The sequence below is a fragment of the Acromyrmex echinatior genome, chromosome 2, assembly GCF_024713525.1.
Source record: "Acromyrmex echinatior isolate Ae372 chromosome 2, ASM2471352v2, whole genome shotgun sequence".
In the NCBI taxonomy this organism is placed as follows: Eukaryota; Metazoa; Arthropoda; class Insecta; order Hymenoptera; family Formicidae; genus Acromyrmex; species Acromyrmex echinatior.
In genome coordinates, this window is record NC_141853.1 from 6,250,217 (window position 1) to 6,272,559 (window position 22,343).

The 22,343-nt window shown below is 35.0% G+C and overlaps 2 protein-coding genes and 1 long non-coding RNA gene across 3 annotated transcripts in view; 2 read left to right on the plus strand and 1 right to left on the minus strand.

Moving 5' to 3' along the window:
• LOC105154354 (dystrophin, isoforms A/C/F/G/H) overlaps positions 1-22,343 on the plus strand; it is a 462,027-nt gene that overhangs the window by 203,104 nt on the left and 236,580 nt on the right. The window lies entirely within an intron of this gene.
• On the minus strand, positions 864-2,504 carry LOC147910431 (uncharacterized). The gene is made up of 2 exons (XR_015544227.1): positions 1,847-2,504; positions 864-1,704 (listed from the first exon to the last, which is right to left on the minus strand). It is a non-coding gene; the product is annotated as an uncharacterized LOC147910431 (long non-coding RNA).
• LOC147910432 (uncharacterized) overlaps positions 2,572-22,343 on the plus strand; it is a 97,644-nt gene continuing 77,872 nt past the window's right edge. Inside the window, exon 1 of the mRNA XM_087403316.1 lies at positions 2,572-8,299. Within this exon, the coding sequence (XP_087259442.1) occupies positions 6,458-8,299 (1,842 nt within the window). The 5' untranslated portion in view covers positions 2,572-6,457. The remainder of the gene's footprint in view (positions 8,300-22,343) is intronic.

Consider the following 22,343-nt stretch of genomic DNA (forward strand, 5'->3'; position numbering starts at 1 on the left):
CGGCGTCGCAGCCTCATCGGAACTTCGCGTAATCTCGTTCGACAGCCGCCCATTGGATCGAATAAGTTTCGGTATTCGTACACATCCACCGCCGTTTCTATTTGTATCTATCAGCTAGGAAGTAGTATCGGACATAGTATTCGCGCCAGGAATCATGGATAATTCAAGAAACGTCGACGTTATTTTATCAGCTAATTTGCGGAAGTTTGTCGAACCTGTTTTGATATTAAAAAATATGCGTACGATGATATCTTAAAAGTAACTATTATATGATATTAATGATATTAATGTTACAAAATAATGAGGGAATTAAGTTTATTCTGATTGAACATTATAAATATTTTAATTTTATTATAGTTTAAATTTTAAAATATTTTATTTCAGCAAAATCATTTTTTGTAGTCAGTATATTTCATTCGCTGGAGGAGAGCAAAATTTATCTTCACACAAAGCTTATTAAAATATACTATATAATATTAAAGCAATATTAAAGTCTCGGGGGATTTTCAACTTTCGTTTGTATAACGCATAATCAATGCATTAGCTAATAAATGTTTAACTTTTCGTCGTAAAAATGATTTTCATGATGTAAGGAACATAACGAGAAGGAATAAGATATAAGAAACAAGAAGTAACAGATTTCAGCCTATTAGAAACCATGTATTATGATTTCTGATAGACTGAAATCTGTTATTTATTGTTTGTTATTCCTTAATCCTTTCATGTCTAGACTCTAATTAACTGTTTTTTTTTGTCAAAATTTAGAGGGCCAAGCTCCCCCTGCCCTCTCTCCCTCTCTTGTGTATGTCTGCATATGTATACAGGAATGTATAATAAAGCGGTAAATGTATTTAAACTTACAAATGTATATCGCAAATATATTTAAACTTGAGGTATTGAAGATAACATTATATATATAGAGAGAAATTCTTTATTCAAGATTTAATTTTTAGTCGCTCTAACTTATCTCGTACTGAAGACTTTGACGACATGATGCAGTGTTTATGCTAGAAGTTTGATGTCGCTTAAGCAAGTTACTTAAGATACCAATAAACTTATATGTTCCTTCTAGAAGTTCAGCATCGTGATACGATCGATAAAGGCATGTATAAAACGGAGTATATATAAAATATATATAAAAAATTATATATTAATATATTCAAAAATTTACATAATGGGAATTTATTATGGATAGAACTCTTGAAGTTAAATTTAATATATTTAGCATTAGGAAACAATATAAAAGTATACAAAATTATCTTTATCCATTTATTTTTTATAGCCAACCATTCTAGAGTTATAAAGAGATCGTTATTTAATATAATACTTAGTTATTACACTTTATTGTATTGTACATTAAAAATTTTTTGTTACGTAATTTGACTTAAATTCTTTGATCGATTTAATTATTCTTAGTCAATCAACACAGATAGAATATAATTATAATAAGAAAATTTTTATTTTACTATGTTTGTAATTCTTATATAAAAGAATTCTCTCTTTTTTATGTACTTAGACCAACAAAGAATAGAAAGCAGACTTTATACAACTTTGTTTAATTTTTTTAATTGTTGAATTGTCATCAACTTTTAGAAATAGATAACAGTAGACATATGACATTTATTATTATTATTATTCAGTAGTACAAACGAGATAATGTTAGGAGAGCTGTTAATGCGCGTAATACAATATTATCACATTCAGCTAATAAATATTATTAGGTGTTGGAATTAATTCGTAGCGTTTTTTAATGAAAGAATGTTATTTATTTCACATGAGCATTAAAAAATACATTAATGAAAGTACTTCCCATCACTTGTAAAACGCTACGAATTAATTCCAACACCTAATATAATAATAAATGCTGTCAAATTTCCTGAGTTGTATGACTAAACAGAGAAATCTGTTTGACCATATAACTCAGGAAATTCGACAGCATTTATTGTTATTTATTAGCTGAATGTCGATAATTTTTTTGTATTATGCGCGTTAGCAACTATCGTAGCATTAATATATAAAAATTATTTTGCGTGTGACAGTAAATCTTATTTAAGTTTCTAAATTTTTAATCAAAACGACGATTGACACTTTTGCTGTTATATGCAATGTAAAATAGATTATCCTTATTTATTTCTACACAAAAAGAAAATAACGCTTAAAATCAATCAATTTTTAATTATCTTCACATAAAATCGTTCATTTCATCATTTTTATAGAGCTATAAAAGAAACGCGCGTCTTTAATCTTTACCTTTTAATCGCAGGCTTGCGCGTAACGCAATTTCGATTTCATTTTCCGTCTTTAATATCTTCAATATCTCTGTGCTTGTCTAGTTTGGCGTCGCGGTAAAGTAATTACGTGTCGTTGAAACCTACATCTATTTCTGTATATTTTTCTTGTGAAATCTCACGTATTTAAATTGTTACTAATAGAATTCGATCAAATATTGATAAGCAAGTAATAACATGCATGAAAGTAAGAAAAAATTACCTAAATGATATATATATATATATATATATATATATATATATATATATATATATATATATATATATATATATATATGAAAAGATAGATCATGCACATATCACTGTCGCAGTTTTTTTTACATTATCGCCTACTGAAAAATTTTAAATATTAAAACAGAAAGAAAGTACTTAAAAGGGAAAAATGTATGTTGTTTCCGATATACACATATTTTACGTGAGATGATTTGGAAATATGAAACAATTTTTAAATTTGGAAAAACTAAAAATGAGAGAGAGAGAGAGAGAGAGAAATCAGAATAAAAAAATTGACATAGTAAGTAATATTGGATAATAATAAGGTATGGATAACAGTAGAAATTTATGAAATTTAGGAGACTTTAAAGATAATAGTAGAAATTTAATGTATTTTAAATTTGGTTTCTTATTTATTTGCTTTTATTCTACTTATACTTTTTCAGAGAATTTTTGGGAAAAATACGAGCGAAAATCATTACCATTATCATGATCGACTTGCATGCGCTCCGGTCGCATCTGTTAGGTCTCTGCAGCCAGATTGTGAAAAGGAGACTCAGTCGACACACGCCGTTTACATTACACAGTTCCATATAGATAACTTGCGTAAGATAGAGAGGCTGCGAGACAGACGATGAATGCGTATGACGCTTCGTAGTATTTTCGGAGAGATAGTTAGCGACAGTCTCGTTTCATCATCTTCTTGATCGATTCTTTCTTCACATTTTTATCTTATTACATCGACAAAGCAGCAGAAATATCAATAAGCGTCTCTTTTAGTCGTATTTTCTTTTAATTTTTTCAGTCGTATTTCCTTTTAATTTTATTCGCGCGTCTATCTATTGAAAACGACTTTTAAATTGATCATACCGATCGCTTTCATGACTCAGCGGCGCTTGAAATTTTTACCGTGCAGAAATTGTCTTCTCCCTACGAATATTGTCATTATTCTACGCGTTTTCGTAGTCAACACTTCGTCCTGTCCGATAAAGGAGGATTCTAATGGTCGACGTATGCTGTACATATTACGGAAACAGTAAAAGTGAGGCGAAGAATAAACGGAGATGACCATAAGAAAACCAGTCGGGTATGTCGGGTATATCGGGAGGAATGGAAACGATGCCGAGAAACTATATCTTGTGAATATCAGTGAGCATCGTCCTTACAGAGATAAAGATCCCATTTTGCTCCTTCCATTCTTTTTCATTTTGTACTTGTACATTTTTTTAACACTATTACGTTTCTCACAGAAATATATGATTAAGAATGATTTTTTATTTTTTATCCGAAATTTGCACGATATATTTTACAGTAATTATATCTGTCGTGGTAAAGTTATTCCCGACACGTTTAATTGATGGAATATTTTGCATTTTCTGTCACTTTATTATATTATGTTATAACTAGAGAAAGTCATATTTAATATTTTGCATTTTCTGTCATTTTATTATATTATGTTATAATTAGAGAAAGTCAAATATATATCTAATTTGATATTATTTGATTGAATTTGCAAAGTCACAAATTAACCAGATCAATATACAGGTAAATGTAACTACAAATGCAAAAGGGACATAGTAATATATATAGAAGATACGTCCTCAATACGTTACCCTGGACGGGTAAACACGATTTCTCTCCTTCCCGTTTCTATTTTCTATTCTTGCCTCTTTTCTTCTGTCCGTCTTCTCTGCCGCATTGCTAGATGCACAGCAAGCTGGCAGTATCCTTTGGAGAGAAATGGGAACATCGTCGTCGTCGTCGTCGTCGCTGTTGTCGGTGCGGAGTCGGTGGAGGATACGAGAAAAGCGGCAGCAGGAGGGAGCAGCAGGACCGCGCCGATGTTCCTGGGGGAGAATATAGCGGGAGATGAGAGCGAGAGAGGTCTTCCACCGGAGGTGGAACGGAGATAGACGGGGAGGATGAGATCGGCGGAGGAAGCGACGTCGGGAGTAGTAATCGGTCGTGCGGCGCAGGCGTGCGCCTCGTCGCGGCTCGAATCCCGCCGTATTCCAAAGAGGAGCACGCCACTCCGCCCCCGGCACGGCAGCCACGCGTCAGTCTCAACCGACTGACCTCCTGTCCCTAACTTCCCTCTGCAATTCCTGACCCGCGCACATTGAACTCACGCGTTCGCCGTTTGCCGGTAGGAAGTACCACGCGTACGTTTTGCTCGCTCGCAAGAAGCTCGGCAAGCTCGGCAAGCTCGGCAAGTGCCCTTCGGCTAGAGTATGGTACCAGTCACTAATTCGCGAACGATAGACGTTGTCGATCGGACAAATTTGAGAACGACGAAACGTCACTGTAACCCTGTCGTCGCCTGGACGAGTAAGAGTACCGGAATCTGAGGAAACTGTCTGAGAAGATCCGCGCGAAGGATGAATGAATAGAAGTGAAAGAAATTGTGCGGTGAACCGGAAAAATAACTGCAAGAATGACAGTGAGAAGAACGCTTAAGAATTGGAAGAGATCGAGGAAAGTGAACGATACTTGTTTGATCGCGATTCGAGGAGTATAATAGTTGGAAAAATAGTTCGAAAATAGGTGGAAGTTGAAATATCTGTCGGAGAAGGAAAATGACCGGCTTATCGTTACGATTAAAGAAATGTCTCAAAATTATTCAAAATTTAAAATACAAATCGTCATATTGATCTCTCTTTAATATATTTAAATATCTCAAAATTTGAGTGGTGGATAGTGTTTAGTGTACACGTAATAAAGATCATTCCTCGTGATATAAACTGATGGAAGAATACATGTATCGATGAAATTTTGCGATAATTTAGTGAAAATCAGCCGTTGATGGAAAGCTTGTAGTGTTTTTTTAGTAAGTAGATTAAAGCCGACGTCTAATTAAAATTTGATGCAGTTTAAACAACCGGCCACGTGCCTAAATATGTTTTCATCTTTCATTATTGTTCATCAATCATTGAAGATTCAGAACCGAAATAATGATTAACATTACTAGTCTACTGGATAGAAGAATTTTATTGAGTAGCGTCTTAATGAAGAACAATAACTATATAATCATCAACAAAAATTATAGCGTCCGTAGTTGATTTGAAATATATTTAGAAAATTTAATGAATATCGTCATTTCTAGTGAATATTATCGATAATAATTAGTCGAAAATTATCGATAACTTTAGTGAGAATATTATGACGCTATAATGATCAATGAGACAACAGCTCAAAGAGTTGGCTGAAACATTATTATGAAAACGGTGAATTTGTTCAAAAATAGAAATATTTGGATACTGATATCTAGAATCAATATAAAAGCGACAACGGATTTTTATTTTAATCGATGATACCCAACAAATATTATTAATAACAACGCATGTGATTTACATGCATTAATGCATGCTCATTCAGATTAACGTAGAGAGACATAAAATTGATTGTTTGTAATTTCGAAATATTACTTGAATTGTTGAAACACCAGTGACTGAAATTTAAACGGCCTAGAACGACGTGGCAAATGAACAAATCCGTGCCATTGATTCGCAAAATATCGAACTTTGCATCGAATTACCAGCGACCTATAAAATCGTTAATACAGACGCAATGGAAATATAAATAGACTTTGTGAAATCTGGTATAATACTCTCTGTGCAGATAAACTGTAATCTTGAATTTATCAGAAGGATGGAATTTATCGATTTTCTTACACGAAGCAGATGTCACTAAACTCTCGAGTAGTTTTGCGCCCATGATTGTATTAATATTTAAAGAATAGTTTAAGAATATTATTGAGGAAGACTTATTTTCATCTGAAAATACCTTTGACATTGAAATATTGCAAGTTAGATACTTTTGACATGGGAATTTTGCGCTTAAACAGAGATCAATAGACTCACAATACATTGAAAGTATTCGCGGAGTTGCAATCAACCAAGGCGATGCTCTCAAGTTTGGACACCTGATCGGCTGTGTCCTCGCGCCGATAAAACCAAATGGGCGAGCCGAAACCCGCCGTCTCTCCGCAGCCTAACGGCGGAGTGAAGCAAAAACCGACGAGTCTAAATCTCGCGCCGGGTCCCGGCTTCTATCGCAATGTGAACGGACGCGCGAGTCTGAATGATCGTCATCTACAGCACGTCACCGCTCTCATCGGCGGTGGACGCACCGCACACGTCAACAAATCCGCCTCGCCAAATCCTGCCGTCGCAATCAACAACTCCGAGCCCGGTGGCGGCGGCGGTTCAACAACTACCGTCCAACTACCAGCGTTACCAACAGTACCATCATTATCAGCAATACCCTCAGCGTGGTCGTTGTCTGCAGAACTTGAAAATCTGTTGGAACCCCCGCCCCCACCGGCCCCAACACACCCCTCCCCCTCAAATCGAGCAAGCTCTGTCAACGAACATCAGCAACACCAGAACGAACAGCAGCATAACAATCTGCGATCGTCCCCGATCAATCAGCTGCCCACCCGTAGCCCGAGTCACAATGGTCACGGATTCCCCCTCTACACACCACCTGCCCCGATACCAGCATCCGGCGCAAATAAAATTCGCTCTACACCCAACGGGTTATCACACCCAACAGCACCGAGGCGTCCTCATAGTATTGCCGCTCCACCATTCCACGGTGTCCAACATCCCCTTGGTCAGCTCGGTGGTAGAGCAGCCGCAGCGACACCATTATCATCAGCAGCACCAGCACCAGGAGCAACAGCACCGGCAGCGTGGGGCTCAGGTGTTACACCAAATGCAACCGCATGCGGTGTACCAGGAGTGGTACAACGGCGTGCCCATTCGGTCGCCGGTACTCCAGTATCTCTACCCACCAGCAACAACAATGGCATCAATGGCGGCATCAACGGTCAACAGGAACCAAGGAGTAACGGTACATCAGCCGGCAGCGTCAGTGGCGGCGGCGGCGGCGGCGGCGTCGTCGTGGTATCCGCAACTCGCAGCGCTGTACCACCCCAATCTTTATGGAACGGCCAACAACCCTTACCTAGGCGGCCTCACAGCATCGCCTCGACACCCGTTACAGCTGCAACAGGCTTGCCTCCAGCTACAACAACAACACCAACAAGCGTATCCGCGTCCGCTCGCACACCAGGGGAGCCTATACAATGGGGTGCCTCCGGGATGGTTCTACATCAACCCATACCTCGTAGAGCGTACGCCTCGACCATGCCACATCCTCAACCACCCACGCCCACGTCACAAGGGCCCTGTCTGAGTATACTGACTAACCCTGGAAATTCCAACACCTGGACTTTAGGCGCCGCCCTTCGACCTCCCAGACCTCATAGTATCGCTACGACGCCACAAGGAGTTCCCATGCCACCTGCTTCCCCCTCGGATTCTGGATACCGGTCATTACCTTCAGCCGCTAGCGATTATCAGATACTTAAATCGCCGTCGAAATCTCAACAACAGAGCCAACAGCAACAACAGCAGCAACAACAACAACAACAACAACAAAATCAGAGTGCCGTGCGACGATTATCTCTGCCATCTGCTCAAACATTGCTTCGCACATCCGCTCCGCGACCTAGCCCCACATTTCACGGACTTCCCTTCCGTCCGTTCACGTGCGGTGTTTCCCCGAATGGTAATCCAATCTTCCTCGGCTGCACTCATCTTCACAATAGCAACTCCAGCAGTGGAAGTACTGGTACGAGAACTTCCACGCCGGCAACGAGTCCGGCGACGCCGCTCACTACGTCGCAGGCGATACAGCAGCTATTGGCGCAGCCGAGGAACGGTTTCAAGATCATGGATGATAAGGTGTCGTTGTTCATAGAGATTCTTGACACGCAGGAAAGATTTGCTAAGGTCAGTGTCGTTCGGCTTTGCATGGCATTATATTTTCGTTATGCTGTTGCAAGTTGCTATTAGTAAACCCCACATCATCACGAGTTTATTTCTGTTTCGAGATGATCGAGCAAAGTAGTTGTGTGCAGTCACTTTTCCTTGAGAAATTTGTATTAATATAAAAAAGTTTTTTTTTTTATTGTTATGTATCATTTTATGAGACAATTTAATATTTTATTTTGTACAAGGAATAATCTCACATATACAATAAAATTTTTTTTTTTAACTGATAGTAATATCTTTATAATGCTAATTCATGATACTTTTTAACAAGATACGTAGCAGGATTGAATATCAAAATAGAAGATTTATCTAAGAATTTTTTATGAATATTTCCTTAGCAAATTGATCGACGAATTGATTTTTTCGATGTAGGATATTATTCACCTATTCAGTGGTTTATTGAATCTGGAAGCGATTTGATGCCTAAGTCAAGTTTGCGCTTTAAATCGATAATATACATCGCTCGATGATGAGGAAGGATTCTATCTTAGGATCTCACGATAGAAGATCATACATAAATTTGGGATCTGAAAAATATATGTGATACGAGACGCTTCTCGCTCTTTACTTGTATGGACGATCGATCGAAAACATTGTATATAGACAGATAAGCAAGGTAGTCAAACCGCAACTTCACGTTCCGCAGGAACTTTATGATTCGGCGCCGCCATCTTGCGATATTATTTATATGCAAACGCGTAAAGGGGTGGAAGGGCGCATCGTTCGCGCGATATATCGGGAGTTTCAGATCCGATTTACCGCCACTTCCGGTACGACGAATGTGTATGCGCGCGCACCTTGCATAATGCATGGGAGATAGGGATGTTAACTAGAAAACTCCATTCGCATCAAAGATGGGTGTCACTTGCGAAATGATCGTAACAAATTGTTTAAAGTAGAACTTTTTATAAGAACTTCGTACTTTGCAAATTGGAACTGTGTGCAGATTAAAATTTATTTTTATCGTACATTGTAGCATTTGCGAGAGCAAGATTGAAAAACTAAGAACATATAAATGTAAATTATATTCTCCTTTTACAATATTTTAATTTTGGTTTGTCAGAGAACTATGAGCACGTAATAAATTCGTTATATAAGAAAATAAATACTATTTTATAAAATCATTATGTGACAACAATCTTTGGAAGATCTTTCTTTGATAGAACGCGAGAATGTTATTTTCAGTGGATGCGAGATTGTGTTATTTTCATGGTGCACGAAACACACACAACTGTCGTGTGAACTATTTTATATTAAATTGCTGCCGCAAGAGAGTCCTGAGGAATTGTTCCGGCCACTCGGTTAATTCCTCAAATGCTTTTGTGACACTTTTCAACTCCAGAAAGTAGTTTTCATTACAGTTTTCATTGTGCGCATTCTTTTGTTGCGCTTGCTAGTTTTTAATTTGCGTTTAACCGTTGCTTTTGAAACTGAGTTCTCTCATATAAATACACAATCGACGGTTCCCTTTTGCTTGCTTTCGTTGGTGAACTCACTGAACAATAGGTGATAATGAAATTGCGTACGTTACAGACAATTGATTTTTGTTGGCGGATGTTGTTTTTGCCCCAAAAAAGATAGCAACTTCTATTTTGTTTTGGAAATAATTTCTAAATCTGACTGCTATTTTGTAATAATGTTATCTTTCTAATAGATTTGATTTGTCTCAATTCTTTAAAAACTTCGAAAATGCAATATTAGAATATAAATCATCAATTTTTTATATTTTAAAATATCCGAAATATAGTATAGTAACATGTATTTCGATATAAAGGAATAATCATATTCAAAATTTGAATGATACATCGGTGCGAAATGTCTTATTGCAATTTACGTGTAAAAATAAATGTCCTGTAGCAATTCGTCTCGAGGATTCAATTTTTGTGGTCGCAGCGCGTCGTCGCGGAAACGATAGAAAACTATCCCGTTCCTTACTGAAAATAACAGGTATGTGGCAAAGGATTAAATTCCGCGGGAATTGATGGCGGCGCTAAGATTAAACTACGACCTCCGGTAATTCCAAGAGATTCCTCTCATTCAACCACCCATTTCCACCCTTTTCCTTCCGAGTGCTTGCGCCACTGTTTGCAAGTCGTTTCAAAGGACACACGCCACGTCATTATACCTACAGCTTTCTCACCCTCCGACTATATGTCTCTCTCGACTCTATGTCGACGGCGACATCGCCGATTGGAGTGTTGGAGAGATGGCGGATGCGGAAGAACGATTTTCCTGCTAGTTTCCTGCCTTCTCACATCGACGTCCGAGGTATACAGACGTGCATTCTGAATACGCGTTGGAGTTATCCAATGGCATATTAGTTTCCAAGTCGACGAGGTTGTTTAATTGAAGTCTTAATATCATGACTCAAAGCGCGAGCAAATGAACGTTGAATCTTGTGCAAGAACACTGATTATAGCGACACGACTGAGATATATATATATATCATACCACTATCTTACTGATGAATGTAAATGAGATCTGCTACTAAGAACACTCTCGACGAATAGTGAATTTTTGGTTGGGTAACGTCTCGCTTAACGTTTCTTGATGAATGAACGATGACGTTGTGGTAGACCATGAACTCAAAGCGCGTGATTAGTAATCATAGTAGCGTCGTATGCCACTTCTCCGTGAATGAGAATACGTTGTATATTTTGCGATTTGATAAGCTTTGATAATTTCGGATAATATCTTACATTTGTAGATAGATTTTTAATAAGGAGAAATTTTATTATAATTTTGATATCAATTACAAACCGATTGTAATCGATATCAAAATTATAATAAATTATTACAAATAATCACAAATAATAAATTGTTACAAATCATTTTATTATAAAATTATTATTATTTAATTTATATATATATATATATATGTATATATATATATATATATAAATTAAATTTTACTGTACTGATTATTAATACTGTATTTTTTATTATTACTTTGTTTTAATATTTAGTTTAAAATTATTAATTTTGTATATATCGGTTATTATTTTTTATTTTTTACAACAACAACATTTCAGAAAATATTAAATTCTGTTTTATAAATAGCAAACTATTTTTATATATATTTTATGTTACGATAGAAAGAATATGTTATGTTACTTTTAAAATTCTTTTTGACGTGCAAAGATTTTAGCTAAGTCAACGACACTTTAACACAGTTACTTAGCAGATTTGTATATGATTTTAAAAGAAACAGTTATACATTATGTACTGTATTTGCTATATTTATTTTATATAATATATTGAGGGATAAAATCCCAGGGATAATTCAAGATATTTTCAGATTATGAATAGGATTAAATTTTCATAAGGATACATATAGAAATTTATGATTTTAATCGCGATACTTAACGAATTTTAATTTCGTTATTATCTGCATATTTGCTTTTTACTTGTTTAGCGCATTCCATCGGTTTCGATTGCCCGTAATTGGCATGTGAAAATTTCGATACAGTACAATACAGCGCATCGATAATACTTTGCTGGACACGGAATCACGTTCACCGGGTAATGGAAAATTCCAGGAAAATTTGTATCCATGCTGCAGATAGCATGAGTCGAAAAGCAAAAAGTAGCATCTACTATGACGCTTATACCTTTTTCTGATTTGTGATGTTAACAATTTATTATATACTTTCGTTATTTTCCTCTTTGTAATTACAGAGATTAGGATATTTTATTTACGGTGTTAATGAGAACTAGTGAAAGCGATAATTTGAAATACTATTTCATTGTTGGAAGAGTTTCAAATTATGTAATTAAATATTACATTTTTTAAAGATAAAATTAAATCTTTAACAATGAGAATTTTAATTATATTATTCTGATAAAATATTTATGATGAAAGAAATAACAGAAATATATATTTTACATGATAATATTGCTATTTATTTACAAAGTTATTTTGAAGATGAAATGCGACTGAACTGAGATGTCTGAAAGTTAAAGCAATTTAAGTTTAACTCGCAAAAGTGGCGCTAAAAATTGAGAATGCAGTGTTTTGAAATATTCTCGTTGTTATGCATTTCTGTATCTAAATATGTATATATCTTGGCCGTGTAGTTGGATTAACGGGGCAGCTAGCGAAATGGCGAAAAACTTCATAAACACACTAAAGCGTACATTATAACTTTCAACGGAATGAACTTTTAAAAATTTTTATCGTGACATTTGCGAAGTATTTTTTCACATGTTATTTTATGAATTTTTTTGGTTATGTTATTCTGTTTTTTTTTTACAATTGAATGTTGAGAAAATTTTAACGTTATAATTTTAAAATTATATATTAAAAATAGAATACGCGTAAGAAATTACATGATACTCTCTAAGTAATGATTTATGACATAAGAACATGAAAATTAAATCGAATCAATATACGAACTTGCCTAATAAGATTTACAACTATCAGTGTAGAGAAACGTGATGCTCCTAAGGAAATGTCTACCAGGAAAACGGACATAGAGGAAATTAGCAGTCATGACTAGCTGATGTATCTTTCATCTAGATATAGCTTTATGCGGAAATATACAGAAAGTGCTAGAACCACTGGATATCTTTTTAATCACAGCTTCTTTACATAATCTGCAGGCGATCTTCATTTATTAAAAATATGAAGAAAGACCGTAATTTATTGCATTTTTAATTTTGAGTATTTTTATGACAAGTTTTAAATTAAAGTTTAACTTAAGTAAAGAAACTATTTGAATTAATTTTATTATTAAATTGTTGAATTTTGTAAGAAAATTTTTCTGGGAATTCATTTATTAAAAGTGTGTGTTCTTTATTTTTTATCGTTAATTACCTTGTCATATTTGAAAAGAAGTCAATTTCAAATCGATAAAGAATCTTTAGCAAAAAAGAATATTTGAGCCTTTATTAAAAATACGAAGGAAGACCGTAATTTATTACATTTCCAATTTCGAATATTTTTAAATTGAAATTTAATTTAAGTAAAGTGACTATTTGAATTAGTTGATAAATTTTATTATTAAACTATCGAATTTCACAGAAAAATTTTTCTTGAAATTTAATTTATTAAAATTTATTAAAAGTTTTTATCGTCTTGCCATGTTAATAGCCTTGCCACTGAAAAGAAATCAGTTCAAATCGATAAAAGAATCTTTAACGATAAAAGTATTTAGTGATTTTGGAATTTGTAGATACACATCTATAACATTAAATAAGTGATTTCTCTTTATCAGTTAATTTTCTTTCTTTGTTGTATACATTCCAATTACTATTAATAATTTTTAATCTATTTTAAAATATCAGGTTATATTTAATGATGTAACAAACATATAAAGTGCAAGATTTAATTAATACGTGTTTCGTAAATTTAATATACTAAATACTAATCTCCTCAATGATGTAACATTTTGTATGATCACTAAATGAATTATTTATCTCGTTAACTGAACAAATATTCTCGCAATTTCGCTTTCTGCGTGTAAATATCGGTGTTTTTCAATCATATAAAAAAAATTCAGGATATGTTTTGTTTAATTCGTTAACTGCGTTACTGGATTCTCGCGAATTTTCCAGTAACGTTGCAATCGTGGATATCAGAGCGAGAAGAGCGAGGAAGAGAGTGTGCATGTAAGAAAGAGAGACTGCGCGCACAAGCATATTTTATTCGTGTATCCAAGCAGCACGTCATTTGTAAACTAAGCCAATATAATCGCTAAACTCGAACGGAGGGAAGAAACTTCTTGACAAAAGCCTATTCCACGTGTCTTACGCCGCGCCGTGCCGCGCTGTCGTTTCGATGGACCATCGTACATGCTAAGCTCAGCCCGGTAGTACAATAGATTCTATCCCGGAGGAGCGTCGCCCGAGACAACTTCTTAAACCCGCGCCGGTGACGTCCAAACTTCGGACACATTTTACCTCGGGCTCGTCCCATTAGCGTAAACTTCCAGCAGCGTGCGACACTATATCATTACGATGTAACTGCCAACGGGGACTCCAGTTTGGTTCCGCCGGGGAGAGGACTGTTACGATAAATCCATCACCGCAGGGGTGTACAATGTTCCGTTTAAAATCTTAGCCGCGTACTGCTACCCTTAGCTGTATTGTTTAGTTCTTTCTCGCCCCCTCGCCATTTCCCTATAGCATGCTATTTCTCAAGAACAGCTGGAAAGAACTTTCTTGAGATCTTCCTTAAATTATTTATTGCCTCTTTGAGTCTTTCTGTTTATGAATTTATGTAATTTTAAATGTTAAATAAATAACGATTAAAATAACGATTAATTTTTTTTAATAATTCTTTTTTAAAATGTAATTGAAATGGGTACATCCAGAAGCGACAATCGCTCATTGAGCAAAAAAGGGATTTCTCTATTATTAATATGTTTATTTATAAATAAGTAAGAAAAGTGATATTAAAGATTATCTATACTAGATAAAGTAATTATTCTACGTTACGAATTATAATAAATAAACATATTAATAATAGATTAATCCCTTTTTTGCTCAGTGAGCGGTCGTCGCTTCTGAATGCACCCAATGTAATTCTAAATTGCTATTTATATAAATATATATATATATATACTTATATAATAATAATGTATACTTATATAATATATATTAATAATATTCTATATATGTACTACTGTGCCACTTGTTAAAAATACGTGAAAAATGATCGATTACATTTTTCATTATTGGCAACATTTATTTGGATCTTTGCAGCTTCATGAGAAATATGGGGCAGTGGTACGAATCGATGGCTATTTTCGACTTCATTATCGACATTATTTGATGTCTCGACAACTCTCCAGAGACCGGCCACTTCGACTGAGTATTCGCGAAAAGTACTATTGTAATATTTATGCCACAGAGAGTGACAAAGACGCAGGAAGTTTCGCATAAACTGACATCTCAAAAGAAAACATCCGCCCATATTACGAGGGCCTTCATGAATTTTATCCGCTCGTAAAACAATTACGCGAGCTCGGTACTTCGCTTTAATTCCCGTCCATTGTCGCTAGAGGTCGAGTGAAAAATAAAAGCTTTCCCATCTCTACCTTTTATCTTTGTTAACTCGTTGTACACCCTTCTTTCTCTTTGCTGACTAACTTAATATAAACGACCTATATATTTAAGTGGCATGCCTTGGTTTCATATTTTTATTCCGAAAATCTTCGTACGACTTATATACATATATGTATCTAAAAGTTTAGAAATTAATTTTTGTTGAGACATGAGTAAAGGCTGTTTATTTGCACCAACAGTATACACATTACTGCTATGCGGAAAACGGGAAACACTCTTCTCTCATTTATGAGCGTGCTTATGTATTATCGCACTGTACTCAGTATTGGATTATCACTGTTGCAGTACCACGTTCCAACAAATAATCGCTTTACGTCCGCCAGGATATTCCGCAGATTTTGTAATGGATTATTGTAATTAATACTATTACACCGTAACAGTTTGAAACTTGCGGCAGCATTACACCGCAGCTGTCTCTCTACGTATAGCTGCGCTTTAGTGATCCTGACGCGAAAACTTAGTACTTTCTTTTTACATTCTCAGAAGTAGGACTTTCGTTAAACTTTGTTGGCTCTTAATGAACACTAACAAACCGAATTTTGAAAGTTAAAAGCCGAGCGTAAACGCAGCTTTCTCTGACTGCAATCGACCATTACGCAATTTTATCGCGAGACGGTAAAAAAAATTACCGTTGCCTGATCGTCGCGTTTTATTGAAACGGTTAAATGAACGATCGTTCGATATAACTTTTGCCACGACATGGAGCGCCGGAAATGATGCTTTTTCATAAACGCATGGACCTCTCCCTCCGTAAATTTCGACAACATGTGCGTAGCTGTCCGATCCGATAGTAAAATTTGGCAAATCGCGCAGATATTCGCATACGCGACCACGCGATCGTCGTCAGGGAAGTCGACCATTATTTCGGCGGATTTTGTTCGCTCGTAAAGTGATTATGCAAAACGTAGTCGCGCCCTCGTGTTACCGTGCGCTCGCGAAGGGCGTTTTAATTTGGTGGCATTGTCGGGTCTTGGGACTCGGGTGAAAATTAAAAGCTTATCTCGCACGGCCTAGCCTATTTCCTCCCACCTAGCACATTCTCGCTCGTCGCTATAGCCTTGCATTGTCTACCGTTGGAATTATCAACAACGTCAGTACGGTTTACGTTGACAACGACGTTAGATAGTGATTGTTTGAACGTTGATTTCGTCCCATTGTCTGTTCATCAAGTCCTTTCTTCATCAGCTTGGACCTTCTTGCTACTCCCTACCGCTTCTTCAGTAACGTTATTATTGAAGGGAAAACTATTTTCAGATAGTATTGCCTTACATCTTTTATCGCATTCCCATTAACAAAAATATAACAGTCTTATAAGTTAGTTATTATTTTGTAATTTACGATGTAATAACCCATTAAAAAAATTGCATATTTATTTTAATACTGAGATAAAATACTGAGATAAAATCACGTTGAGTAACTACTAAAATTGTAATTTCCGCGGATCAGAGATATCATAATTTTTGCGATTTTTAACTATCGTTTAAAGAAAATAATACGCAATATTAAATATTGCGCTTTGACTTCCGTAATTTCCGTTTCAGTCAATAATTCAAGGATATTTATGCAACAAGCAGTATATTACGCTTGGAATACTTGATATAATGGTTGGTCCCTTTTCACTTCCAACTACCGCTGTCATGCGATGAAACAGGTTCGTCAGATTCAAAGACGAACTCGCGCGCGTCGCGTCGTGCCATCGTAGATAGTTATTTAGAAACTCGCAACAGTGTGGCATAGCACGAGGTACATGTCCCGCGATACTAATGTCCACACCGAGCGTCGGACCGGCGCCGATTAATTATGGCACATTAATTATGAGATGTGTCCGATACGCGCATAAAGTAACAAGGTTGTGGCCCCGTGTGAAGCACGAGTATCACCCTGCGCGTCATATCGCACGCACACCAAGCGTCCAGGACAGCGAATGCGCGCGTCGGGGTGAAGAGCCGAGTACATTCGGCCCCGTATGTCGTTATGGGCATGCGAGAAGAGCCCGTTTAATATGAATTGCGTATTAATAACGAACTAACTAGGCGCGAGAGTGCCGCCAGTTATTATTATTTATCAGAGTGATTAATTTCAGCCGCCGTGTTGCGGTGCGCCGCACCTGCGTCATCGCCTGCATGTCGGTCGCGAAGCGCGCTGGGAAATTGGATTCGCTTTGGGCTGCATTTCGGTGAATGTATACCAAATGCTGATCGCAGGGCTCTGCGAACGATAACTCTCGTTGTATTTCGGCGATTTTTTTCCCCATCCGTCGCGATTCCTACGCAGGTCAGATTTTTCGCTAATTTTATACATATAATTGTGTGCTGTATATAAAATAAATAAAAAGAGGAGAAAAGAGTTTTTGTGAATTTTATCTAGACGTGGAAAAAATAAATAAGTCAGTCGACTGCTGTATTTTTATTGCCATGTGTAAACATAGAAATCGCTTTTGTGTGTGTATGTAATGGAACAACTCTCGACAAATGAGATTTATCTCCTTTTTTTTTCTCTTTTTTTCCAATTTTGTGCGTGTACGTTGTAGCATATCTGTTGATATGTATCTCTCGTTGCTGAATGATAGTTTTAGCAGCAGGATGGTCGCTGTTTACAATCACCCTCGCATACATATCTGTCACGAGTGTGATATGATTAATTCATGTAAAAAAAATATGCCTCCATCAAGTACCAGTCTATTGCACTATAACATTTATACACTATAATATTTACTCGGTACATCTCTAAATTATCTGACGAGCGCTGAATACACATGCAAATTACAGTGCTAAATTAATTGTAGAACGGACAAAGTTGAGTATTTAATTTTAAAGAAACTTTAAAAACTTTCAAAGATACGCTTTTTTTTATATTATACATACTTACAAAAATTTCATTAGTGTCGCATTATTTTTACAAAGTGCAGGATTACAGATTGTATTATTACATATTTTCTTTATTTATTGTTCAGTGTTCTGTAACGTGCATGAGTTTTGAGTTTTTTTTTTAAATCATCAATTAAATTCTACATTATAAGTTTCGATATTTTTAAATTAAGCTGCATTAATCACGCGGAGATCTAGCGGTAAGGTTGCTCGATTTTTATTGCAAATTTTGTTTGTTAAGAATAACATGCGGAACGGTCTGCGGTTCTCTTAAATAATAGTTATCAGTGGGATTAATGGCGCGGCGCTATCGTTTTTCCGGTATTCCGATAATAGGTGGAACGCGCGTTGGTCGAGCGGGATAAAGCGAAATTATCGATACATCGAATAGCTCGATGTAGGTGGGAAGTTATGAGTTAGTGCATAAAGCAGCGCATATTTTATCGATGAAATCGATACAGCCAATTCTTGCTGATTATAAGGCCGATCCCAGAATATTCCGATGCTCGAAATTTAAGCAACGGTAATTAAGCGCGAACATAATTAAATTCATTTTTTCGTTTTATCACGTCTTCTATGCTTATTCGCGTTATAAGATACCTCGAAACAAACGTTGGAAACACGTGTTGGAAATAGATACATATTGACATATTTTATAATAGAACGCGAACATTTCTTTTGCTAAAGAAAGATTGCCTGCTATAAGAGGAAGTTTCTTATAATTTTACATTGCAATTTTACATTTGTAAATAAATAATAGAGAGATGTGAATTGGACACAGCTTGTGGATTGGACACGTAAATATAGTGGGCTGATGAGGCTTGTTCATTATATCGGAATTTATATGATGCAATAGTAGCTGCACTTATTAAATTGAGAAACGTTTGTAATGCATTGATTCTAGTTAACTCTGCTGAAAACGAGGCACTAATTGGTTGACCACATTTACGTGGAGCATGTGAAGTCGGTCCGTTGCTACCACAAATGTGTGCTTTCGGCATACATATGTAGCCGCAACATTTCAGCTTATTAAATTAATCACTCATGTTTTCCTTGCTTTTCTTTATGAAAACGTAATCATATTTGTTTGAAGATTCACCATATCACGATCAATTTTATTAAGAATTTTATTTCTCACATTTGCTTAGCGTTTGAATTTAATTAATTGTGTTATGAGAAGAAATATTATATTTTACTAATACTCCACTTACGAAATTTTATATTTTTATTATTATTTATATAAGTAACAAGCATGAAAAATAATGTGTTTATTTTTTAACCACAATTAATAATTACTTATATTAATCTCATATTGAAATCTTTTTAAAGTTTTTTTTTCGAATATCTTTCATAGATAAATTTTTAATTATAGAAATAGATAATTAGAAAATTATTTAATTTGGCAGAAATATGTACATTAAATATTAGAATTTTCGGGATAGTAATACCAACCCAAAAGATTTTTTACAGAATTTAATGTACTACTTTGTAATTTATATAGCATTACTTTTTTTTTATCGTAATTACATGTGTAAATTATATGTGTTAATCTCGTAATATTAAAATCTTTTTGAAGTTCTTTTTATGAATACTTTTAATAAAAATAAAATTTTAATTATTAATAACAATTATTAATTAGAAATAAACCCTCAGAAAATGAATTAAAATTTGGCAGAAATATATTAAATACATTACAAACGTTAAGAAATGTTTTCGGAATAATAATATGAAAAAAAATTTTTACAGAATTCGTAGCGTAGATATTACTAGATTGAAATATCCTTTAGTTTTAAACGTTGCTGTTTAATAAAATTTGTAATAATATTGACCGTGAAACTGTAGATTTATGCTTCCATATATCCCGAAATTGATTAAGTTAATGGTAATGACTTAATCGAGTGGTTTCGACGCGAGATTTCGAAAGAGAAATACTATCAATTTAATGAAATAATTTCAGAGTGAATATTAATTTCACATGATTTGACAACGAGATCGATTAAGACTAAATTATTCGTCTCTTTCGCAAGTAATTCGGACTTTAGGATACAACTGCAAAATCAGATGATGAATAGCGCCCTCGGGAAATTAGAGCCAATTGCACTACTGAGACTGCGCGCGTTTTAAACACACATCGACGAATGCGCATGTTTTGCACAAGAAGTATCACTGGACATGGCGACTAATAAATAATATTTTTTTACTTAGATACGCGCGGGAATTTCTTTCAGACGCGATGATTCGTTTCTAGAATGTCTCACTAAGCTTACGCTTTTGCTACTGCATTGCGGTTGTATGACCGAAAAAATGTTTTAAAATATAAATTTAAACAAAACAAAAAGATAATATTACATGTTTCTATAATTCAAATGTTATTTATAACCATTCGAGATGTACAAGTATTAATTAAGGATTAATGTTATAAGATACATTTTGGAATATAAAATTAATTTGACTAATTTTTAATTTTGATTGATTTTTAGTGATAACGGAGATTGCATATTTTGATATTAGTAATTTCGTAGACTGATATTTGTGTGTATGAAGGTTGATCGATATCGGTAGCTACCACGAAGATGAATGCATCATGCCAATACGATTTGGATACCACGGACGTCTCGCCAGCACGTACGAGAAAATTTCGTTCCCCGCGTATGTCACGACCAACTGATACGAGGCAACCCTGTTATCGTGCGCTTCTCGATGCAGTTTCTCGATATTTTATCATGTATTCCTACTGTGTCATCGAAAGATGGCAAATAGTCGGTATATTGACGTTTGGATCGCATTGGTTTTACTCTAAACAGCATGCTTTTTCATATACTTGTTCGTCTCGGATAATACAATTCATAATTTGGTAATTCAATTTTTCATGATTTTTCATGATTTACTATTTATTTTATTCCGATAGAAAAAATTATTTACTCCAATGAAATTAGATTACAAATATTACAAATATTACAAATATTACAAACGATTAAACGGACGATGCTATACATTTTCTTTACAAATTTCTTTACGTTTTGCTGAAAATTTGTACTTTTAATGAAATTATGAAAAGCATTTACATTTAAATAATTTTCGAATATTTAATCGAAACTTTAGTGCTATACGTGCGCATTTTGTTTGAATTGAATTAATATATAATATAAATTAAATTAACACGACAAAATAGGAAGAGGTTGACCAATGATATTTCTGTTACGCATTATAATATTTTTAGATCGAGGGATGTATACTTCTTTTTCTGCTTAATAATATCCGTAAAAATGTTAATGGCTGCAGCGAAGTTTTCAATGTTGGCGCGGACACCATAAATTGTATTAATATCCGTTAAAAGCTAAGTAACGTGATGCTCCATATACCTCTCTCTCGACGCGGGGTGATGTTCTCTTACCTTCTCGTTTCTACCTGCATTCGAGGACCGCGTACATACATTAAGGATAAGGTAGTCAAGGGAGATCATAATGCTATTCCTTTTTTTTCTACAGTAACCAACATACTGTTTTTGCCATTAGAAGGACGCAACTATTTTTTTTATTTGTACCTACAGGATGACAAAAAAATTTAGTTACAAAATTTTGTGTTTTTATCAAGTAATTACCCAGGTAGCATGTTGACGTTATTTGTCTTTACCCTGTAATTTATAGTCTCGTGTAAAGAAACACGGTAGTGTCGCTGCGTTTGTCTTAGCGCCGAGAGATTCTATCATGTCTCCCGATTATTTTAACGTTAAAACAAACATAAATTGACGACAAATAATGTCAGCTTGCTATTTGGATAGTAACGTATTAAAAGAAAATAAACTCTGGAGCGTTAATTTACATCTTAATAACTACCAAAGAGATTCTACACTATAAAAGATTCTGCATCAACTTTTATTGATTGATTAATTGAAGATTGCTCTATTGACTTCCTGAGAGAATTTATCTATGGAAAGAACTTGCGATCATTAATGCGTTCTTAATGCGTCTTATACCTTGCATCAAAGATGAAAGTAATAATTTAATTATTATTTTTGGTATTTCATAAGATAACTAACACTCAAGAGTTTGTTTTTTGTAAATGTA